The 24,214-nt window shown below is 45.5% G+C and overlaps 1 protein-coding gene across 1 annotated transcript in view; it reads right to left on the reverse strand.

Annotated features, from left to right (window-relative positions):
• The window catches only part of IL20RA (interleukin 20 receptor subunit alpha), a 37,848-nt gene extending 14,022 nt beyond the window's left edge, over window positions 1-23,826 (reverse strand). Inside the window, 2 exon segments of the mRNA XM_070223986.1 lie at window positions 2,391-2,526; window positions 23,373-23,826. Coding sequence (XP_070080087.1) covers window positions 2,391-2,467 — 77 coding nt within the window. The 5' untranslated portion in view covers window positions 2,468-2,526; window positions 23,373-23,826.
• Window positions 23,827-24,214: the final 388 nt, after the last annotated feature.

Below are 24,214 nucleotides of genomic sequence, written 5' to 3' on the forward strand. Positions count from 1 at the left end.
CTGAAGTCTGTCACTGTCGTTAGGGGTCAGAATTTTCTTTTCAAAGACCAAAACGACATTATTCTTCTTTTTGTAAATATGGCGCGTTTTTTTTCTTAACTCAAACAATCAGAAAAGTATAATCAGAGAGAAACAAATCACCCTGACACCCATCACCCTGAAACGTCTGGTCCACACGCAGCTGGACATCTTGTTATGCTCACAGATACACAGAAGAGGGATCAGACAGCTGAACACATAGCCAAAAACAAAATCATCCCGTACCTGTGGTTTTAGTCAAAGTGGTACATTTAACTCGATTTGAACTTTAATAGAAAAAGAAGTTGATGTGAAATCAAAGGAACTGGTGCAGTTCAAACGTCTGATCACCACAAAAGATAATAGTTCTAAAAGATCTTTTACATTGAGAAAATGATTTATGAAAAATATTGAGAGTTTAGTTATCAAAATGAAATATTTCCATTTTAGATCACATTTAATGGCTTCCTACTGTGAAAGTCAGTACACCTCCAGTTTTTCCTCACCTTCTGATTTGTTTATTATTGTTTAGGTTCAAACATTTTCAAGGGGCTTCGATAGCTGCATCCCCCAGCACTCTTTGGTCCTAGTTTGGCACTGAGATGGTCTCGGGGCACGATGCCGGTCTCCCGGCCCTCATCCCGCCCTTACTGAGCTCTTTGTCGAGGCTCATCCTTCTCTCTCGGTCAGCCAGATGTTATCTTTAGTTAGTGGTTTGCTCCCCTTAAGAAGCTCTTGGGGAAGTGTATCCCGATTTTCTACCTGCTTGAAAATACATCTTGACTTGATAAGAGGCTCAGGCCACACCTATTTCTCCTTAGAAGATGCATCACTGTCTTCCGTTGAGTGTGGCCAGACAGAAATCACCCCATGCTTCGCCACTTGAGTCCTGCTTTTGGTGGGATGACCATGAGTCATTTCATTTTCTTAGAGTTCAATAACTTCACCAGGATGTCCTTCTTTCCTAGACACAGCATGCATTTATCAGTTCCAGATAGTCATTATTACCTGTTCAGCTGTTACCATCACTTAGCTGTGACAGGATTTTCATCTCTATATAACGTTTTTTATTTTCCTTTTCCTAAGCTCTGCCCACTTGCTTAAAAAAAGTTCTTCCTCTTGTCTTAGAATCCCTTCTTTGATTGTTATTTCTTCTTTGAGCTTTACCATTAGAGATCATGTTGTTTATGGACTCAACCGATGGACAATTATTTGTCTGAACTTTTCTCCTATTTCTACGAGAAAGCTTTCAGAAACTTTTAATTTGTGCTCCTTTTTTGGCTTTCCCTTCTGGTAATTATGGCTAGATGTTGTGCGGGACTCTCTGAATGGGGCTAGCTGCTTACTGGATATCAGGCGAATGAGTGTAAGAGTGAGGGTCTGTCACACACCTGCTCACCGAATCTCACTCCCTCTGTCAGGGAGCCTGCCCCCCTCAGGGTTGGACTGCAGAGGCTGATGTGGCTCCGACACATCTGTAAGGCCATGGCCTCTCTGAGCTGCCTCCCAGCCATCGCCACCAGCCCTCCCTCCTGCTCCCGTCTCACGAGGGGTCCTCCCTGGGCTGCGACTGAGTCTCTACAATGGAGACATCACTTGAAACTGATTTCCCCTTCAGCTCCTCCTTCTCTGACATTTCGTGGCACCAAACTGGGCTGTCCCAGTGGGGACCTTTCCTCAGTTTCTGATGGTGGCAATCCTTGGATTCCACATCCTTAGATTGTTAGGTGAGCCTCTTAGCACTGGGACATTTCTTGCTGTGAAATTATTTTCTACTGTTGGAGTTTGAGAAAGTATAGGTTTACTTTCAGCCTCTGCAGTGTTTTCTTTCAGATTTCACAATATTTGGCTGGTATGCTTCATAGTTTGTGGCTTGGGGTTGTGGCCAATTCTTTCCTTTCTGTGAAGATGGGCATTGTCAACTGTTTTGCAATCCTTCTCGCTTGCAATGAGTTTTGAGGGGGAGGTGAGGAGTGAAAATGTCTATTCGTGACTCTCTTTAACAGGAGCAGCTAGTTGCACAGAATGCTGCACTGAGTTCCACTTTAAAATGTCTAAAATTCCAATATGTTTGGGCATTTCAGAGAAGAAGGATTTTCTTGTTTGCTCAGCCACAGAATCACATTTTGACCAACTTCTTTTCTCCATTTAACTAACTTCCCCTTCCCTGAGCACCTGATGCTTCTGTCTCCATGAAGAAACTCTTTTCTAATTTAATCTAACAAAACATAAAAAGAAAATCTAACATGAAATCTCTAAAACTTTCTTTGCTTCAAACATATTTACAATAAGTAGATGGTTTCTCTTTGCATATTAACAGGAGCCTGAGTCTCGTGTTTGTAAATTCACCAAAAGGAAGAGAAACAACTCACATGAAATACTGCATGGTGTAAGTAACTTCGGCTCCTTGTAGGCCCTCTGGCGGACTCCACTGCAGGATGTTCTTCATGTTTATGGAGGAGAAGGTGATATTTGTAGGCTTAGGCAGACCAGCATGGACACAGGGAACTGGAAGGGAAGAGAGTGGATTCGGAGTCTCAGCGGAGAAAAGAAAACATAACCGCTGTGGCAGCTGGTCTCCAGACGTGGGCCCCATGACCTGCGCCTTCCCGGACTCGTGCCTGCTACTCCTCCCAGACTGAACTGAGCTGACCCCATGATGCCCTCCAACCACCAGAACATGGCAGAAGCCACCCTGGGACTAAGCCTCAGGAACGCCTGGCAACTCCCACTTTCGCCCCATGGAGAGTCCTGAGCTGCCGTGTGAAAAGTTGGGCTATCCTGCTGGAGAAACCATGTCAAGAGGCCACGTGAGGAGGGAGAGGTTCAGCGGTCTCAGCTGAGCCCGGCCTTCCAACCAAGGGGCCAGAATGAAGTCCCTGGGAACATTCCAGCTGCCCCAACGTAGGCTGAAACTCCAGGAGAGACTCGCAATGAGGCCTGCAGAGGAACCATCCATGAGCCCCGTGAACCCTCGGAGTTGTGAGAAATAATCAAACGATTGTTCTAAACCACAGAGTTTTGGGGTAGTTTATTGCGTATCAGCAGATAACTGAAACAATCCCTTTATTAGATATAGAAGTAAAATTTAGGATCGGTGCCCCTGAAAGGCCAGAGTTTTGGAGGTAGGAGTTGGGGTTAGTTTACTAAAGTATATAATAAAGCAATAATTAGAAAAGAAACCAGTGAAAGAAGATAATTTTTTAAATTAAACACAGATATGTTCACAACACTGTGCTCTAAGAAAAACTGTATCCTAGAGGGTTAATTTGTAGAAATCCTCCATAGAGAAATGACAAAGAATTGAGAAACTACCAAAAAGTTAGAAGAGGACAAAAGGAAAGTGAAGGATGGTACTTTATAAATGAAAACAAGGATGATTCCTGAATTAAAACGAATGAGAAAATTCGGTGGTAACACGTAAGAAGCAAAATATGAATTTAAACTGTTGGAGAGACCACAGAGTACTCGCTGACAAACAGATTTGACGAAGAACTTATCCTGTCACACACACGCACGTTCCAGTCAATGAACTTGGAAAACATCAAATGTTGATATTGCAAATCAAATTTAGGAATAAAATTTAGCTAAGTCACTGAAGGCTGGTCCAATGTTGGCTAACGTCCCATAATTCTTGTGTAAATTAGCTGGGACTAATGTCAGAGAAAGGAGTTAGCCTTATGCTTGTGGTAATCCTTGGCTAAGATCAGCTCTAGACAATGTATTGCAATTCCACAAGCCAAATGAAAAGAAAGAAAAAATTCTTTACTTTAGAATTAAACTTTGTAACATGACCCTGATCTTAAGCCAAAATAATCTCTTTAACATGAGGCAGAGACACCAAAATATTGGTGGTTGAGTGTGTGTTTGTGTGTGTGTATATGTTCTGTATTTGTAATGACTCCCACTTTTAACCTTCATCATTTTTTTCATATCTCAGTCTTATGTTTAAGAAGAAAGTTAAATACCCAAAGAGAAGCACTACCAACTGATCACTGTGTGGGTGTGCGTGGGAGGAGGAGCGAGGCTCTCAGACGGACACCCGCCCGACGCCCGTCTCATTTCTATTCTGCCATCTCTTTGGAACCACTGTGTTTCATCTGGCATTGGCTTTTTCGGGAGGTTATATGCAGTGAGTAATTATCAATGATTTAATACTGCTCTGTGCTATCACTGGGTTCTAAATTTTAATCAAATTTTTGAGGACAAAACAGAGAACATGGGGAAGCAATGCCATGAAGTATAGTATTTCCCAACCCTTCAAAAGTGAGGAACGCTTGTAACAAAAAACTCCAAGCATCTTTCCACATCTAAAATGCTGTGTTCTGCGTGTTTAGATGACACAACACAAGAAGAGTGGTTAGTATCCTGCAAGAACTAACACTAAAATAGACCGTTTATTATAATATTATGGATGGAAGACATTACCAAATATGGCTCCTCAGAACTAGCTGATAAGGAAGTAGGATGTTCTGGTTGTGGCAACTTGTGGTTAGAGCTGTGAAACACAAGTTATCTTAGACACTATAGTCCAGGCATACTTTTTTTTTTTTGGAGGAAGATTAGCCCTCAGCTAACTGCTGTCAATCCTCCTCTTTTTGCTGCGGAAGACTGGCCCTGAGCTAACATCCATGCCCATCTTCCTCTACTTTACATGTGGGATGCCTACCACAGCATGGTGTGCCAGGCAATGCCATGTCCACACCCAGGATCCAAATGGGGGAACCCCGGGCCGCCAAAGCGGAATGTGCGAACTTAACCGCTGCGCCACCAGAGCGGACCCCAGGCGTACTTTTTCAAGGTTTAATCCACAAATCTTTATCTTCTACAATATTGGCTTCTGCTCATCTTTTTTTTTTTTTTTTTGAGGAAGATTAGCCCTCAGCTAACTACTGCCAGTCCTCCTCTTTTTGCTGAGGAAGCCTGGCTCTGAGCTAACATCCGTGCCCATCCTCCTCTAGTTTATACGCGGGACGCCTACCACAGCATGGCTGCCAAGCAGTGCCATGTCCGCACCCGGGATCCGAACCAGCGAACCCCGGGCCTCCGAGAAGCGGAACGTGCGAACCCAACCGCTGCGCCACCGGGCCGGCCCCTGCTCATCTTTTAATAGAAGAAAAAACTGACAGAACTCTCAAGATGCCTAAAACATACCCAAAGAAGTTTTAAGAAATAACTTGGAATAAAAAAAATAGATTTCTCATTTTAATTTAATTTAATTTTCTTGGTCACTGTCACAAGGAAACAAAGCAATTTTGCTCTTCTGCAGTGAACTCTGCTTTGGAATGTGCTGTCAATCATTAATGCCCATGGAGTCAAGGGACATTTTGATTAATGTTTTGTAATTGTCTAAAGCCTCTAGAAATGCTGTGCCCATTATCAAAACGCTACCAAACTCTGGTAATAATAGGTTAAATAAAAGCAATTAATAACGTGACAATAACATTAAAAGTTTTTCATCATACCATTCTATTCCTTGAAAAGAAAACATGTTTTATCATGAATGCTGTGAAATGTGTCTCTACCTCCTCTGCAAGACTACATTACGGGGAAATCACACCACAGTTTTGTTGACTGTGGAGTGTTAATGATTTGTCACCATGGTGAGTCTCGACCTTTCTGCACGGAGACTCACAAGGGCTGCCTGCTCTTGCACAGTTCTGGCTCCGGTAGGACGTGGACGGTCTTTAGTACGATTAAAGGTAATGCTGAGAGTGGGACCCATTCACGACAGCCTAAGAGATTCTGCTTTAATAGTAGACACAGTATGTGAATAAAATTCAGTTTGCATAAGATTTAAAAAACACAACAAATATTGTGAAAACCTTTATGTTACGGTATTTAGTTGAAATGAGGTAAATTGACCAGCACATAATACAAACAGTAGCTGACGTTTGTGGACTCCTCACCCTGCAACTGACCCTGACGTGCTTTATACATCTGAATCATCCAATCCTCATAACAGCCCTGGGGAAGGTACTTTTATTGCCATCTCCATTATAGAGATGAAGAAACTGAGGCACAGAGACTTTAGGTAACTTGCACAAGTTTGCACAGCTAGGGGATGAAGGAACTGGGTTCAGAACCCACACTCTTAGCCTTCTCACTCACCTGCTACCCTTGCAAACTAATCCTTAACTGAATTGAAACAAAGGCAAGGCAATCTGACTGGGCAAGGGAAACAAAAGAAAAAAAATGAACAAATGGGACTACATCAAACTAAAAAGCTTTGCACAGCAAAGGAAACCGTGAACAAAACGAAAAGACAACCTAAGAATGGGGAGAAGATATTTGCAAACCATATATCAGATAAGGGGTTAATATCCAAAATATACAAAGAACTCGTACAGCTCAACAACAAAAAAACCCAACAATCCAATTAGAAAATGGGCAAAAGACCTGAAGAGAGATTTCTCCAAAGAAGATATACAGATGGCCAACAGGCATATGAAAAGATGCTCAGCATCATTAGCTATCAGGGAAATGCAAATCAAAACTACAATGAGGTATCACCTCTCTCCGGTCAGAATGGCTATAATTAACAAGACAGGAAACAACAAATGTTGGAGAGGATGTGGTGAGAAGGGAACCCTAGTACACTGCTGGTGGGAGTGCAAACTGGTGCAGCCACTATGGAAAGCAGTATGGAGTATCCTCAGAAAATTAAGAATAGATTTACCATATGACCCAGCTATCCCACTGCTGGGTATTTATCCAAAGAACTTGAAAACACAAAGGCATAAAGATACTTGCACCCCTATGATCACTGCAGCATTATACACAATAGCCAAGACTTGGAAGCAACCTAGGTGCCCATAAAGGGACGAATGGATAAAGAAGATGTGGTATATATGCATAATGGAATACTACTCAGCCATAAGAAATGATGAAATCCAGCCATTTGTGACAACATGGATGGACCTTGACGGTATTATGCTGAGTGAAATAAGTCAGAGGGAGAAAGTCAAATACCATTTGATCTCACTCATAAGTAGAAGATAAAAACGACAAAAAAAAAAACACATAGCATTGGAGATTGGACTGGTGGTTACCATTGGGGAAGGGGTGGGGGGAGGGCAAAAGGGGTGATTAGGGTCACATGTGAGGGGATGCACTATAATTAGTGTTCGGGTGGTGAACATGATGTAATGTATACAGAATCTGAAATATGATGTACATCCAAAAAAAATAAAAATTAAAAAAACAGGCAAGGCAAGACTGATGAGAAAACATGTATTATTCTAAGATTAAATATAAAATAATTTAAATATTAAAAAAAATTATACATTGATCTGGTCAGTACATTCTTTTGGATCCCACCACATCTTGCAGCAGGAAGCTCTTTCTTTTTCCTTCCAGAATATTTTCTTTTATTTCCGCCTAGAATGCTCTCCTGCTTTAACACGTCCCCCAGACAGTGGATGGCGACTACGAAGGTGGGGACTCCTGGAGGCTGTGCTGGGTCTGTGCTGGTGCCTCTTTAGTGCTGAGGACAGGCCCCCTGTCAATGAGAAACCACAGTAAAACGTAAGGATGTGGAGATGTATTTGCCTTGGCCTTCAGTTCTTCATCTCCTGTATGGAATGCACCACGGCAACCTCACCTGCATTGACGGGGAATATCACTTCATGAGTCTTCATGTTTATTCATTCAACTAATATTTATTAGGTGCTGTTATGTCTCTCTAAAAAGATGTATTGAAGTCCTAGCCCCCATTACTTCCGAATGCAACCTTATTAGGAAATAGGGTTTCTGCAGACGGAACTAGCTCAGATGAGACCCTCCTGCAGCGAGGCCCCTGACCCAGTACCACTGGTGTCCTTGTAAGCAGGAAGCCGTGTGAAGACTCACTGACCCAGGGGAACACCACTGCGGGTGGGAGATCGGAGTGATGCATCTACAAGCCAAGGACCGCCTGGGACGCCCAGGAGCTGCAAGAAGCAAGGAGCACCCTCCAGAGCTTCAGAGACGGCGCGGCCCTGCACACGCCTGGTTTCCTACTTCCAGCTTCCAGAACTGGGAGAGAACAAATTTCTGTGGTTCTAAGCCATCCGGTTTGTGGTGCTTTGTTAGGGCAGCTCCAGGAAACTGAGACAGGTGCTACGATGTGGCTGTCTAAGGGCGAACAAAGAGATACGCTCCTGCCCTTATGGAGCTCCCAACTAGCGGGAGAGAGACACCGTCAACAGGGCAACAAAGAAACCAAGATGTACCTACAGATTTGGTGATGAGGCTCTGGAAAGGAATGAGGTTGGAGCAGCAGGTCACAGAACCTACTAAGACAGGCTCTGAGGAGTCAGCTGTGGGGTGGGAGGGCAGAGACCCCCAGATGGGAAAGAGCCCATCAAAAGAGACAATGTCCTTGGACTGTCGAATGATCAGTGTAACTGGAAAAAGTGAGGAGAGGAGAGTGGCCACGACGAAACAGAAGGACAAAGTGGCTTGGTCCCCAGTCTTCATAAACCCTGGGAAGGAATTTGGATTATAACTGAAATTCAGCGGGAACATATTGGAGTCTTTGAAGCAGGGGAAGCCATGAGCCTACTTATATTTCAAATGGATTACTTCACTACTGAGGGGAGAAAAGATTGGATGGGGCAAGAATAGGACTGAGACACCAGCAAGACCATTTGCAGCAGCCCCAGTGAGGAGGCTGAGCTTTCCCAGCTGCTGGCTGTGGGGACGGGGTGGGCGGGCGGCTCCGAGCTCTGTATTCCTGTGTTTGCGACGGAAACACCAGGTGCTCCTGACGAGGCACAGCTGCAGGGCTCTCACTGGTCAGAGGACTGCGGGGCTGTGAAGCTGAGTGAACAGACGAGGATTTCTCAAGGAATGCTTGCCCTGTCATCTGTTTGGTGATGCAAAGAAGTGGTAAAAAACAGAATTAGCACTTTTCTTAAAGGAGGAGAAATGGTACATTTAAAAAAACCACAATCGATAACTAATATTTTCTTGGTTTTTTGATCTTTGCAAAGTTTTTAGGCACTGTTTCTAGTTTAGAAAACATAAAGACACTCCTGAATAAACATTCCGATGAGGTAAGTCATTTTTCTAACCTGCCAGGCCTGATAAGATAATTTAACCAATGCCAAAGTGAAAATATGTCACACCTACGTGGCTATCAGAAGTCGAGTGCCAATTTACGGTAACAAAAGCATTTTTGTTCATGTAGATATATGGCCTGGAAGTACAGTTCCTTTTCTCTGATGGTCCTTTGATTGCACATCCCAAATCATAAAGCTGTCAGCTCGGCGCACAGTTTCATTTCCGGGAGTGCTGCACCTTCACAGCTTCGGTTGGTACACAAGGTTCTTCATGGTCTGGCCTGGCCTCTCCTATCGCAGTTCTGCCAAATGCACCGTGTTCACCAGCCACACCAAATTACCTGCAACACCCTGAGTGGCTCTGCTGTTTCCTGCCTTCCTCCTATAGTATCTCTTGGAACTAAAAGACTCCTTGTTCCTCAGCATGTGTGTCCATTTAATGCATATTGGCTTGTACTATTTTAACGACATGATGATGCTGTGATGTCCTGACAACAGTCATCTGGCTGGGAGGCTGGTCTTTGAAGAGAAAATGGAACTCAGAAGACCTCAGAAAGGGGCAAGACTTCTGGGTTCCCTTCAACCTTTCCTGACCAGGGTGTGGCCTTTGAGCAATGGAGGGAGACGATGATGCCCCTTGAGCTGCGAGCATTTAAGATGGCTTCTGCCCTAACAGAACTGAGAGGGGCTGACAAGGTGTCCACTTAATGAACTTCCGAGTGACGATTGGTCAGTTATCTCTTGTAAGCCACATCCTTTAGATTAGTGTCCCCTCTCAGGATTTATTTTCCTTTTGTTATATCTTACTCTTTGGGAAAGTGTTCTGGCCCAGCCTCCCCTACATTACACATCATAAGGAGGAAGTCCTGTGTGTACTCTTGGGTCCTTAATAGAGTAGATAATTGACATTCGAAATGGGTAAATCTGTGACAACTTCAATAGCGGAGTTTTATAAAATGTGGCTGCTACACTAGTTCCAAGTTACCTTGTATACAGGTCCCTAGGTGTAGTGAAATGGCAAGTGACATCTTCCTAATTGCCTCAAAGCTAATACTAAGGTCTTCATCTAAGTAGGTTGCAGTTTTAATTATATGCCTGTCAGTAAACGGTATTTCCATTTCATCATACTGTGGGAAAAGCCGATGCATACATTAGTGCCTGCTGAGCACTAGCAAAGTGGTGAGGAGCCCGCCCTGACGGCCTGCTGGTTAAAGTTCGGCACTCTCATCCCTTTGGTGGCCTGGGTTCATTTCCCACCACTCGCCTGTCGGTTGCCATGCTGTGGCGGCATCCCATATAGAAGAACTAGAACGACTTACAACTAGGATACACAACCGCATACTGGGGCTTTGGGGAGGGGAAAAAATTTTAAAAAAGAGGAAGATTGGCAACAGATGTTAGCTCAGGGCGAATCTTTCCCTGCAAAAAGAGGGGTGAGGTTTTCACAGCGAGCTCACAAAGAGCCCAGGGGATCAGTCTGTGGTTACCCAGACCTCTCTCTTTTGGGGCTGAGACGTTCCCACCTTCTCGCTGTGGACCACACATTCATCCACGGTGAGGAAAGCAACCAGACTGCAAGGGGCTGGACAGTCAAGGTGTCCACTCCTGGGGATGTCCCCTTTGAGGCTGTCCCAGTTTCTCAAGCTCATGACTAAGGGAACCTCAGCACTGAGGAAGTCCTGCCTCGCCCTGTCCAGAGAAAGCCTCCAGGCCCCCAGCCCCTCTGTCCCCCTGAAGCTGGAGCAGAGCCAAGGACTCACGAGGCTCTGAGCCGTTTGACGTTGGCACTGTGCTTTATAAAGAGGCTTTGTATCCCCAGTGCCTGGCAAATAAATGCTTTTGAACAGAACTAGCCAGGGACAGGGGGGCTCACACAAATCATGGCGACAGGGTAGGACCCAGATTCACATGAGCACCAGAATGAGGAGGAACAGCCTGAACCGCCAAATCTGGATAGCTTGGACCACCTCGGTAAACTCTCACTATACACAGAGATTAGCACGGTCAGAAGACACTCAACAGATGTTTTCTAGTGAAGGAATAGTAGTCCATGGCAAGTGGTTGTGACATATTTCAAGAGTCTTTTGAAATAAGAAAATACCTTAATATGCTTCTAAGACCAAAAAGAGACTTTACCTCCTGAATGAATTTTCTATCATGGGGAACGAGGTTAAAAACTGTTGACGTGCAAAAGGCACCTGAAGGCAATTAACCAACTCCAGGAAGCAAAAGTTGTAAATAATTCATCCTACCCACAAGCAAAGGGGAGCCAAGCACTATGGCAGCCTCCAAATGGACCATCTGAGCATTGTTCGACATCACCATGCCGACAGGGACGGCACGTTTTCTTTTGTCTCAAGTAATCAACTATTTCTCTTGAAAAATATTAACTCCTCTCTCCTCCTCTGCCCCCGAATTATATATCAAGTGCCTTTAAAAAGTCAGTTGCCTAAACAGCACTTAAACGTGATTCCGGGACAATTTACTGGAGAACAGACACACAGCTGTCTTCTCTAAGGGAGAGAGCATGATTGGGTGTTAACATCAGTTCCTTTGAACTCATTCTCTTCCCCTGGCCACCCACCCCACTAAGATTCCCCTATTCTTTGCCCGCTCACTGCTGTAGGTGTGTGCTGCTCAGTTTTCCCTGTAATAATGCTGCACATTGTACTGGGTGCTGCCACCTGCCCCATCTCATTGCTTCTAATTGTTTGCGTGAGTAGATCAAAGAGAAGTTCTGAGAACAAAGGCTCTAAGGCACACTGGGACCCGCTCCCTGCTCCATCACTAACCAGCTGTTTGCCTTTAATAAGTTATTTAACTGCTGGGCCTCAATTTCCTAATTTGAAGAATGAAAGAATACTCTCTGCCTCCTAGGCTTGTTGGGATGATTACATGAGATTCTCTATAGAGAGCTCGTAGAACAGCAGCGGGCACAAAGAGAGAGCTCAATATCACTAGCTCAGTATTGTCTTCCATGGCTACTATTCTCATTTTAGCACTGAATAGACAGAGGCCCAAAGAGGCTGACTGACTTGGTTATTCAGCTATTCAGTGGATGCTGATGCCCAAGACTCTCTCTACTAGGATACACCTGCTGCCTTTAGGAAACGCTCCAAAGAGCAGTGTTGTGGGAAGAAGGGGTTGTCTACTTGTTATAAATTTTGCATGTTACAGATGATAGCTTCTAAGGAGAGAGAAAAGAAATACAATGAGGAAAACCCGAGTATTTCTTCTTCTCTGACGCTTTTCCTGGTGGACCTGTACACAGTCATACCATTCATTCAAGATGGGTGCTGGGCATGTCCTGTGTGCTAGAAATAGAAACTGATACGCAGTGGAGGGCAGAAACACACAGCCCTGGAGCAGATAGTTTCGAATCTGAGACACAATCCATCAATACACGATCTCCCTACCAGGAATGTGAAGGTTTACACGGATGAGGTATGCACACGTCAAACAGGGGTGTTATTTCTTTATAACACTCGAATAAGTAAATCAATGTGCTTAAACATGTGTCTGAATATTACTGTTGGTACTTGATAGCAAGTAGGAATTAAGAGTAGAGACTACTTTTTAAAATAAATACATTGGAGTTTACCCATCAAAGAGAGCGTGCATCTTCCAAGAATCCCCCAGGAGGGTTTACAGTTATTCCCAGGGTGCTGCTCAGCTCATGGCACTGGGGCATGCTTTCTTTCAACTGCAAGTGTCTTCTGAGGTAGTTTATAAACATGCAAAAAATTCCATCTCATCTTTTGTATAGGCTCACCTTATTTTTGCCCAACATAGCATTTCCCAGCTTGATTACCAAGCGGCTTTGAATGCTTCTGAAAATTACGCCACACCTCCACTTAATGGGTCATTCTGACTCGTGTGCAGTCTATCTGGAACTCTGAAAACAGGAGTTTAAGAAATAAATCACTGTGAGATTTTTGTGTATAGCCTTCAAAAATGCCTATTTTGAAGATACCATTATGAGTGTGTGCATGTCAGCCTGTTTTTTAGAAAACCAGTCCCACTACCTCGTGAATGTCTTCCCTTCCCGTCCTTTTTAGAAATTAGCTTTTGGAAAGCCAGGACTTGATTTCCCCCATGTTTTTTAGTCTCCAAAGTGTCTTGATTGGTAATAACAAATATCACAGTAACTGTGGAAAAGTAGATCGAACGTGTGTTGGAGTCTCTACTACTTGATAACTTGCCTCCGAAAGGAAAAGATGAAAGAAAGAACAGAATCGAAGACAAACCATTTGGGACCAAGGAGGTATGGGAAAGAGCAGCTGGTGGGAACTCCAAGTCCAATCAATGGGTATTTATTAAATATCAACACACATCATCCACTTTGTTTTCCAAATCACCTTCACAACTAGTTCTTTTTATCCTCACAGAAGCAATGCCATTCTTCCATTAGTATCTCCATCACTTGAAATTTTCAGAGAGAAAATCAGTAAGATAAAAGTGTGAGAAAAACATTAACAGAAAAAGTAAGAGAGCCTTAAAAATCAGTAGGTAGTGGGGATGTGGAAGTAATTAATGGTGTTTACTTCTGCTCATTGTTAGTTGGGATTTTGAGGCAAATGAGGTTGACAGTGTGATCTCAGATTCCCAGTCGAGCACGATGGAGACGGGAGTGTGCAGGAGTCATGGACAACGCTGCCCGAAAGGCCAGGTATGTTTCAGTAGGCGAACTCTCCTCCCTAGTGACAAGTAGATGCTTCAATGTTTTTGAGAGTGACCGGGGCTAGGATCAGACCTCTTCAGGGTGGAGTTATGCCTTGATAAAGCTGGGCAACTAAATGCAATAAAATGCAGGGTGTTCCACATGGTGCATAGACCCTGCTGAAGATCAGCCCTTCGAGGTACTTATCCCTCCAGAAAGATGTAAAAACAAACACTGGTCAGGATAAAAGCTGAGCAACAATGAAGAGGCCACCCAAAAAGAAGAGTCAAAGGCATCGTGGCACTGGTAACACTGGATGTTACCAGGTGGAACGTCTCCAGGAACCACCCAGAGAACCAATCAGTTAGGACATTCTCTTTGCTCTTGCAGTACAGCTGACAGCCTTTAGAGCACTGCTGATTCAGGAAGTGGGAAATAGCACCTAGCACACCAGCCCTGTCTCAGAAAACCACACGGTAACAACTATGCCTTTGATAACTGCCTGTGGTTTGATTCAGTATTGCCAAGAGCCGCAGACCACAGTGACTTCTTGATGCTACAAACCTCCCGACTCCCACCCACTTGGAAAAACCACCCTCAGAAAAATCCTCCTTTCCAGGGGCCTGTGTTATTCGCTGTTGGGTTTTGTTTGCTGATTGGTAGTTTTCTAAGAAAGAAATGTAGGTGTGAAAAAGGAATATGAACTACCTGGTAATTTATAGATAGAATATGATTACAGCAGAATAGCTTTATTTTCTTGCCATTATTATAAATGGAAAAGATCTGGATTTATAGTGAATTACAATTATTTTACGTAGTATTGATGGCAGCCTACCTATGACTATTTATTGAACTTTTATGTTTTTTCCTAAAAGTGTTTGAAGTATTTATTCATAGTAAGACATTTACTTGGACATCTCATTTCTTTTATAATGCATCTTTTCTTCTCAAGTAGAGTAGATGTGATGTGATATATATATCACATTTATAATATATATAATACAATATATAATATAATATAGTCATGTACTGCATGATGTTTTGGTCAATGACGGACTGCATATACTATGGTGGTCCCATAAGATTAGCCCCATAGAGCCTAGGTATGTAGTGGGCTATACTACCTAGCTTTGTGTAAGTACATGCTATGATGTTCGCACAATCACGAAATCAGCTCATGATGCATTTCTCGGAGGGCATCCCTGTCTTTAGTTGACTCACGACTGTGTGTGTGTGTGTGTGTGCGCGTGTGTGTACTCTCGTAAGTCTCAGTTTAAAGGGCCCTTTTAGTAGGAAGTCTTGCCTGACTTCTGGATTAGTTCAGTTGCCTTGTTCTGAGCTTCTAAAGAAGCTCGGTTTCCTCAATTGTGGCACTTATACCTTAATCACCTGAGACTAAAAGCTCCATGAAGAAACAGACTTTGTTTTCTTGTTCACCTCAACACCTTGGACAGTTCCTGATATGTATGAATGAATGACACTGAATGAATGAATGAATGAAAAGTGCTCAAAGGAAGATTATTTAAAAGTCACGTTGTGTCACGTTACATTTTAACTTATTCTTTTTAAAGATTGGCTTCTGAGCCAACATCTGTTGCCAGTCCGTTGTGTCTGAATTCCCCCTTTGTATAAGGATACCAGGCTTACTGGGTTAGAGCCAATCCTCATGCCCTCTTTTGTATCTTGATTACCTCTGTAAAGGCCTTCTATCTAATTAAGATTACTTTCTGAGGTCCTGGGGGTTAGGATTTCAATATATTTCTTTCAGAGGACACAGCTGAGTCTGGGACGCCCACCACACCCTCAGAGACTTGTAGGGCGGTGAGCAGGATCCGTGGGCTTGGCTGGTTGAGTGGGGAAAGCTACTGTTTCAGCCCGTGAAGCAGTTCTCCTCAACACGTTGATTGGTCCGTGTCCACTGCCAAAGGGAAACTTGCTGAAGTGTCGCCCCTGAAAGGCTCCCCTGAGAATGTTGAGGGCTGAGAAGAGGTCTTCTCTTGTACTTTGCATGATCTGAACATGAGAGAGAGCCACCATTTTGCAATATATGCAAATACCAAATCATTATGTTGTACACCTGAAACTAATGTAATGTTACATATCAATTAGACCTCAACATAAACAAAGGGGAGGGAGCCATCGATGGGTGTGTAATAAAGCCGGTGAGGTTTACATTCCTTCAGCGGAGGGGCTCACTCTCCTCAGACCCCTGCCTGCTGCCTCCACTTCCCCAAGGGGCACAATGAAGACGTGCACAAAGGGAAGGTTACGAGAAGAGACGGAGAACACCACGTGGAGGCCGAGGACTGGAGTGATGATCAACAAGCCAAGGAACGCCACCGACTGCCAGCAACCCGCAGAAGCTAACACAGGCCTGGAACAGATGCTCCCTCCCAGCCTTCAGAAGGAATCAACCCTGCCAACACCTTCATTTCAGACTTCTAGCTTCCAAAACCGTGAGATCATATTTACGTTATTTATGGCAGCCTTAGGAAACCAATGCAGTAGGTATCGTTCCTCAGAAATGAACACAATATTTAGGGAAGAGAAGAATGAATGCTTTAAGGGCTGCCAAGTCACCGAAAGTAAAGCTGAGGGGATTGATATAGGGGAAAAAATATCTGCAAAGTTGAGGAGAAGGCAATGGAAATGGGGGAAATAATGCAAACAAGTGCTTTACCCAGGCGGATGCAGTTGACGAAATATCTCACATCCTCAAAACAGAAATGTAGCTCTATGGAACGGAACTTTGCAGACACGTCGAGAATCAAGAAGTACAAGGAAAAGTTACTGACACATCTGTGTAGGACACAGTGTGCCTGTTCTCTGTGCTGGACGTGAGCTGGCACTGGTTAAGCAGTGGACAAGGTGACTGAAGTGGCTGTGTGGACATCGTTTTGGTGGCTCAACATGCAACGCAGTGATCGCCACATTCAAAAAACAGAACCAATTTTGAATGGATAATATTTATAATCAATATGAATTTTCTTTCCAGAAAAGAGTGGTCTTAATTGCATTAAAGACCACCATCTCGGACATCACAAGTTCTAGATAAAACATGCCATACTTCCGTTTCCTAAGTTCTGAGGAGCCAATAGAAAGAAAACCACCTCCACAAGGTGAAATTGTGTTAACACGAAATTCTGAGTTTCGGTGAGGGGTCAGGCCCTGCATTCCCCAGGAACCTGATGCTGAATCGTTTAAGGACAAACGCCCCAGGCGTGGTGTTTAAATGTGGCAGGCCGGCCATCTCAGCGTGACCTACAGTGAGTCAGCCTGAGTGCTCATGGACAAACCAGACACACACATAGCGAAGAGACCGGGGGAGACAGGGACCTGGTGTGACATAACTGAGAGCAAAGAAGACACACAGGAAATGTGACGGATGCATTCAGCGATGGAAATAGCTTGCTCTGTGTGCTCCATCAGCTTCGAGTGAGGACCAGCATTAAAGAGATCAGGACTTAGCTCATCACGTGGAAGAGCAGTGGAATAGCTCGAGTCTGTGATGACAGGGCATCCTGCCTTGGGGCTGGGTAGAGAGTTTTCTGGGATGAGAGGAGCTCAAACGGCAGACAGGTAACGACGTGGAAGGAACGCTGCAGAGGAGAATCAAGAGAGAGCTGCTCACGGGATTTTAAGGTCCTGGCAACCCGGCTCCTATAGCAAAGGAATTCTGAAAGATAAGGCAGAGGCATTGGATTTAATGTCTTCAGCCAGCATTTTTTTCCCAAATGCTGTGTTCTCCAATTTTATATGTAATTGACACATCTGAGAATTGATTATAGTGATTTGATTCACTTTTCTGATGTCAGCTTTTGTGTCAAATAATTATGAATTTATAACTTATAATTTAATATAATATATAATATATAATTTAATATAATATAATTTATAATTATAAAGGACCAAGAAAAAGTAAAAATGCTGTCAGAACATTACAATTATAGTGTGTGTAATTTTATAAGTAAGATCAATAAAATGATTTCACTTATTAAAATGTGTGCTACCTTAGGCTACAGTTAATTCCTAAATGTCTTTTTTTAAATCATCATAGAGGTAAACGTGTCAATGATGCCTGGTAAAATCGTACATTGAAGAAAAAAATGCAAGTGGAAAGTCATTTAAAAAATATTATGTAAATAACGAAAAGCGCTTTTAATCAAAGGATAAAAATTTACTAGATAATATTTTGTGAAAAGTACTATGCCAAGCACTAAAAAAGGCAACACATAGATATGCTGTTCTATTAAAGTGTTATAAAAATAGGTAATGTTTTCTGTGGAAATGTTTTCTGTGGAAAAGTATTAATTTTATAGCACTAATAGTTCCATCTGGCTATTGTCTTTATCTTTGTGCAAAGTTCAGGCTTAAATGGAGAATGTGTTCCACCTGCGGCTCTGAGAGTCAGGGCTACACAAAGGGGCACAGCACTCAGAGAAGCCTCGCTCCTGCCTCGTCCTTACTCCCTCGTTCCGGAACCCCACCCCCTTCCGCAGGCAGCCTGTCCCCTCAGTTGCTCTCTGGGGAGCCAACGCTGCCTCTCCTGAGGGGAGTTTGTTCTACAGGAAGCTGAATGGTTCTTGCCGTGGAAGCACACATTGTGAAGAGTGTGGTTGGTGAGACCTGCAGCCACACACTGGGGCCTCGGGTGCGTGACGCCCCCCAGAGAGGCTGGGGCCGGGCCTCCAGCTGGTAACTGAGGAGGCCGTGCAAATATACGAGAAATCACCTCCTGTCTGCTCCAGAGGCAAGGGGAGAGAAGCTGGAAAAGGAGACCAGCCTTTTGGAAGAAAAGGACCCTTGAGTGGGCAAATCCTGTGTGAGCTGCACAAGGGAACCCAGATTCAGACCTGGCTCTTAGCCATTAGCATGTAACATGTTTAAAACAAGGGGTTGTCATGCTGTGTTGAAATAAATCTGGAAATTATTTAGCTTTGAAATGAATTTGTCCGGTATGGTCAGGTCTATTTGAGGATGAGTGCTCCGTGAAGCAGAAAACAACTATCTTGGTAAGTCAAAAAAAGCAAAGTGTAGAAGAGTGTGTCTAGGATGCCACATGTTATGAGAAAGGAGGGGTATGAGAAAGTACACACGCATCTGCTGCCTGGTGCAAAAGACACACCGGAAGGGTAAGGCGGGAGCTAGGGAGACAGCTACCTGCAGCAGGTGCGCAGAAGGGGAACCAGGGCGGAGGGATGAGGAGGGAGCGTCCCGTTTGTGCAGCTCTGACTCAAACCACAGCAATGTTTCACACACCCTTCAAATACCCAGAAATCAACAGACAAGACCGGCTAGCGTCTGGAGGAACCCAAACTGAAATGCACACAGTAACAAATGAACCTAACCCTATTATAAGTGGATAGCAACACCCACCATAAAGGAGGTGAAGGAAACACCGGCTGCTCTGAGGGACTTTGGATGTCACAAAGCTGAAGAGCCAAGAACTGTACGTGTGGGCTACAATTCAGTTAGGGAATGCGCATCTCACAGGAGCACAGGTTAGCAATTCCAAGACTACTCTATGCCAGAGTTCAACAAATAAGAAAATCCATTACAGATAATGACATCTGGGTTTCCTCACTGTTGGAGAAAGAAGCTACGAATAAGGAAGGACACAATGAGCCTTGTGCTGTTGGATCAGAATCAGAAGTACCAGTGTAAGAGCATCGTCTTGTATACACACACACACATACACACACAAGAGAGAAAGAGACAGAAATTTAGGTGTGTGAGGAGGACTGGGTTAGTGAGCATATTTATCATCCCCAGCTCTGTCTGCTGAGAGAGCCTAGAAACAACATTCTAGCAGCAATGAGCACGACTGGCACCCAGATCTTGGTTTCTAACCACCCTTTCCCAGTAGAAGCAGCTGGAGCTCCCTGGGCAAGTGATAGGTTCCAGGCCTGGGGGAGGGGAAATCCAAGATGAGCCTGGAACATTCTGTGGTGCTGGACAGTAAGAAAGTGCTCAAAAGGAACGAGGCTTATTGAAAGGACATGGGCGCCAAACTAAAAGAGACTTTGATGGCCAAAGCTGGAACAATTTAAGCAAGAAAGTTAATAATGATAGTGTTGGATTATAACTCAAAAAATTAACTGAATATTTGTGAGTCCATATTGATGTATTTAAACAAATAAATGAATAAATAAATGGGGGAGAAGGACAGCTCTTCCTTGCAGTAGAATTCCAGTTAATAAATGGAGACTGTTGGGGCCCGCCTGGTGGTGTAGTGGTTAAGTTTTCATGCTCCGCTTTGGCAGCCCAGGGTTTGCCAGTTCAGATCAGTTTGGATCCTGGGTGCGGACCTGTGCACCGCTTACCAAGCCATGCTGTGGCAGGCATCCCACTTATAAAGTAGAGGAAGATGGGCACGGATGTTAGCTCAGGGCCGGTCTTCCTCAGCAAAAAGAGGATGATTGGCAGTTGATGTTAGCTCAGGGCTAATCTTCCTCAAAAATTAAATAAATAAAATAAATGGAGAAGGAAAGAGTGAAATAAAAATCACCATTGGGTATAATAGTTGTTGCAGTCAATACCCACTGCTGGATACTGAAATCAGTGGATGTAAGTTTGAGGAGAAACAAGGTATTCGCATGATGTCAAAGTGCCTTCCCACAAGATATTCATTATTCACAAAGTGAAAAGTCATGACTGTACCTGTGAGAGACCCTGCAGACACCACCTTCACCAAGTGATCAGAGTTATCATCTCCAAAGGAAGACACACTGGCCTCAGAAACCCTTTGATCTGAGGCACTGAGACAGACAACACGATTTGCGTGGTATTCTTACTCAAAAGGAATAACCTCACACTGATTATGAGGAAACTTCAAATGAACCCAAATTAGGGGCATTCTAAGGAAGAGTTAACCAGAACTCTTCAAAAGTGTCAAGGTCATGAAGGCAAAGAAAGGCTGAGGAACTAGCATAGTTTGGGGAGTTGAAGGAGATGTGACGACTTCACGTAACGTGCAATCCTGGACTGGAACCTGGGACCGAGAAAGGGCATGACAGACGGTCCTCAACTTAACATGGTTCGCCTTAGGATTTCTTGACTTTATGATGATGCAAAAGCTGTACGCATTCAGTAGGAACCATACTTGGAATTGTGAATTGTGCTCTTTTCCCGGGCTAGCGATGTGTGTGTGATCCTCTGTTAGGATGCTGGGCAGCGGCAGCCTGTGCAGCTCCCTGTCAGCCCTGCAGTCATGAGGATGAACCACCGGCACACTAACAACGTTCTGTACCCATCCAGGCATTCCGTTTTCACTTTCAGTACAGTGAAATTTACATGAGATAGTCAACACTTTATTATAAAATGGGCTTTGCGTTGGATGATTTTGCCCAACTGTAGGCTCGTGAAAGTGTTCTGAGCACGCAGGAGGCAGGCCAGGCTAGGCTAGGATGTTCCTTGGGTTAAGGGGATGAACTAGGAACTCTGTACTATTTCTGCAACTTTTCTGCAAGACTCAAATTAGTTCAAAGTCAAAGTTAAAAAAGAAAATAACAAAAGTTTAATTAGTTCACCTGAATCATGTGTGTGTATGACGTATGTCCTGGAACAACTTCTCAGTGAAATAAAACACCCAGTGCCGCTATGTTTAAATTAAGGAAGACACTTGAACAAATGTCCTCACCGTGGTAATCACAGCACATTGGTTCTAGCATGAGACCTACGCATAGAGGTCTAGTAATACTGAGATGGCGTTCTAAAGCTTCAAAACTAAAGTTAGGCTCATTGTTGACAGACATAATAAACTCTCTATTTTTCCCCTCTTTGCAGAAGATCTCCTTGAGGGAGGCACACTGGAGGTGAGATGGCACATCCCAGCAGGAGTCAGCTGGGGACAGCAGGTAGCAGACGGCTGGGGGCCTTCTGGAGGAGGGAAGTGCCAGCACGAAGTCCCTGAGGTGGGAAGCGGGTCGGCTTGCTCTGGGAGCTGGAAACGGCCAGGACAGCAGGCCCGCAGGGGTGTGGGTAAGGCTGGAGGGACAGGCAGGCGCGGGCCACGTGGGACCTGGTAGCAGAATTCAGAAGTATTCTGTGAGCAGCGGAGGCCGCTGAAGGGCTTGAGGAGAGGGACACATGACCTTGGGAAGCCATCTTCTCCCACTCCCTCGTTGGCTTGGAATGCCTGTTTCTACAACGCTGACGGCGGTTCTTTATCTTCACCGAGGAATTAGACCTGGGAAGGGGCCAACAGGGTAGAGTTTGACAAGCGACAGGGATGCACTTCCAGTGAAACTTCTGTGCCTGGAGAGTTTACAGAGCGGAGGTGAGAGTGTGTGTCGTGTCTGCCCTGAGGGAGCATCAAAGATGTTCTGAATTTCATGGATCAGACAAGTTTCTTCTTTTCCCAAATTTTGCTTTGAAGCCAAGAATATCACTACCTTCTAATGTCAGCCTCCCAACCCAATTATTTCTCTCTTTGATTAAAAATAGAGCAAGCAAATTCACATCTGTTGGTTGAAGGTTTGATATGTGCATAAGACAGGAGTCGTTTCTTCCCATCCAGCTTACGCAGGAATAGTAAAAGACAAAACTAAAGCTTCCGGTAAATCTAGGAGTTAGAAGAGAAACATTTTTGTGAATAATATCTATTGTTCAAAGATCTCTCCAAAATCCATACGCACACTTTCCTTGCCTTTGTAACCGAACTGAACTAAACACCCTTTGTTCTGAGCACTGAGCCGCGGCCCTTTGGCGGACACCTGGCTCTCCGCACTCGCTGCTGGTCAGCTCTGGGTTAAAAAGCAAAGAGGGCTGAACCAAGGCTCTGCAAAGTACAGGATTCTGGGCAGCTTTGCTATCGTTTTTGTTTTCTTTTGTTTTTTGAGGAAGATTAGTCCTGAGCTAACATCTGCTGCCAATCCTCCTCTTTTTGCTGAGGAAGACTGGCCCTGAGCTAACATCTGTGCCCATCTTGCTCTACTTTATATGTGAGACGCCTACCACAGCATGGCTTGCCAAGTGGTGCCATGTCCACACCCGAGATCGAAACCAGTGAAACGCCGGCCACCGAAGCAGAATGTGCGAACTTAACCCCTGTGCCACCGGGCCGGTCCCATTGCTGTAGTTTAAAAAAAAAAATTCCAGATATCTTGTTTTTAAAAAAATCTTTTTCTCATATACCAGAAATGCAGAAGGGAAAAAGCAATCAGGTTAACAAATCACTCTGGTTTACTGGATTCCAGTTGGTGCAGTTTAAACATAAAACACATTACCTTCTGTCATGGATCAGCTTAAAGTTTTACTTCCGAGGAAGCAGAGAGCACCTCTGTGTACCTGACCGTCAGTGCCCGTGGCGCGCCCAGGCCGGGGGACGCCCTGCGGAAGGCCGCCTCTCTCGGGCCGTGTTCCAGCCGATGCCCCCGGGTCCCCGGGAGGCGGCAGGTGCGCCCCGCGGATCCGACCCCTGGGCGCGGGGCTGCGCAGCCGGCTGGGGCGTCGCGCGCGGTCACTGTCGCCACCGCCGTCCAGCCACCTCCTCCCGCCGCCACCTGAGACCCCCGCGCTGGGAAGTGCGACCGCGGATCCGGCAGGCTGACCGCGAGCCACCGCGCTCCTCACGCCCGCCCCCCAGAAACCCTCTGCGTCCCCCAACCGCGCCATCCGCGCGCCCCATCCGCGCCCCCGCCGTCCCCTACCTGCGCGTCCCGACCGCGCGGCCGCGAGCAGCAGCACCAGCGGCGGCGGCAGCAGCGCCCGGGGCCCTCGGTCCGCCCTGGCGGGGGCGCGGGGGCGCGGGGTTTCCCCATGGGCGGGGGCTTCACATGGTGGGTGCGCCCCGTCCCCGGGCCGGCTGGGGCGGCGCACGGAGGCCGGTCTCAGCTTGGGCACCGTCCGGGCGGAGGGGCGATGCGGCCCCCAGGCCCGGGGTCGCTCCCGAGGCTCGGGGGGAAGGAGACCCCTCGGGGACCGTGGGCGCTCCCCACGCGCCGTGCGGGATTCCCCGATCCCCCTGCGGTCTGGGGTCGCCCGGTGTCGCAGACCGGGACACGGGCGCAGAGCCGAGGGGCGGCGTCCACGCAGGCCGGGTCCTGCCGCCTCCTCCCCGGAGGGCGGGGCGCTGTTGAGAAAGGTGGGAACGGTGGAAGGAAGCGAGCGGGCTCGGCCTGGTCCTCGGGAGGCAGGTAGAGGCTGGGCAGGCCTGAGGACGGAAACCAACGCCTACCGCGGAGGGCTGCCCGCTCTTTCCCTCGGGAACACCAACACCTGTCTCCAAATATGCAAATGGAGAAACACGACCCGAAAATAGGTCAACTACCTTTATCTTAGAAAAAAGAATCTTCGCGAAATGAAAAAAAGAAGCGATTTTGGTGGGAGGGGGTGAGAGGATGGGCAGGATTTTCAGAGTCCCCTCAGTAGGCTTCTTCCTCCTCGCCGGAAAGACTGCGAACAGGGTGAGTCCAGGCCAGCTTGTCCCTCTGGCTGCGACTCGGCTCAGCGAGGCAGAACCCGGGACCCCACAAACCACACGTCTGGTGTG

The sequence above is a fragment of the Equus caballus genome, chromosome 10 (genome assembly GCF_041296265.1).
Source record: "Equus caballus isolate H_3958 breed thoroughbred chromosome 10, TB-T2T, whole genome shotgun sequence".
Classification (NCBI taxonomy): Eukaryota; Metazoa; Chordata; class Mammalia; order Perissodactyla; family Equidae; genus Equus; species Equus caballus.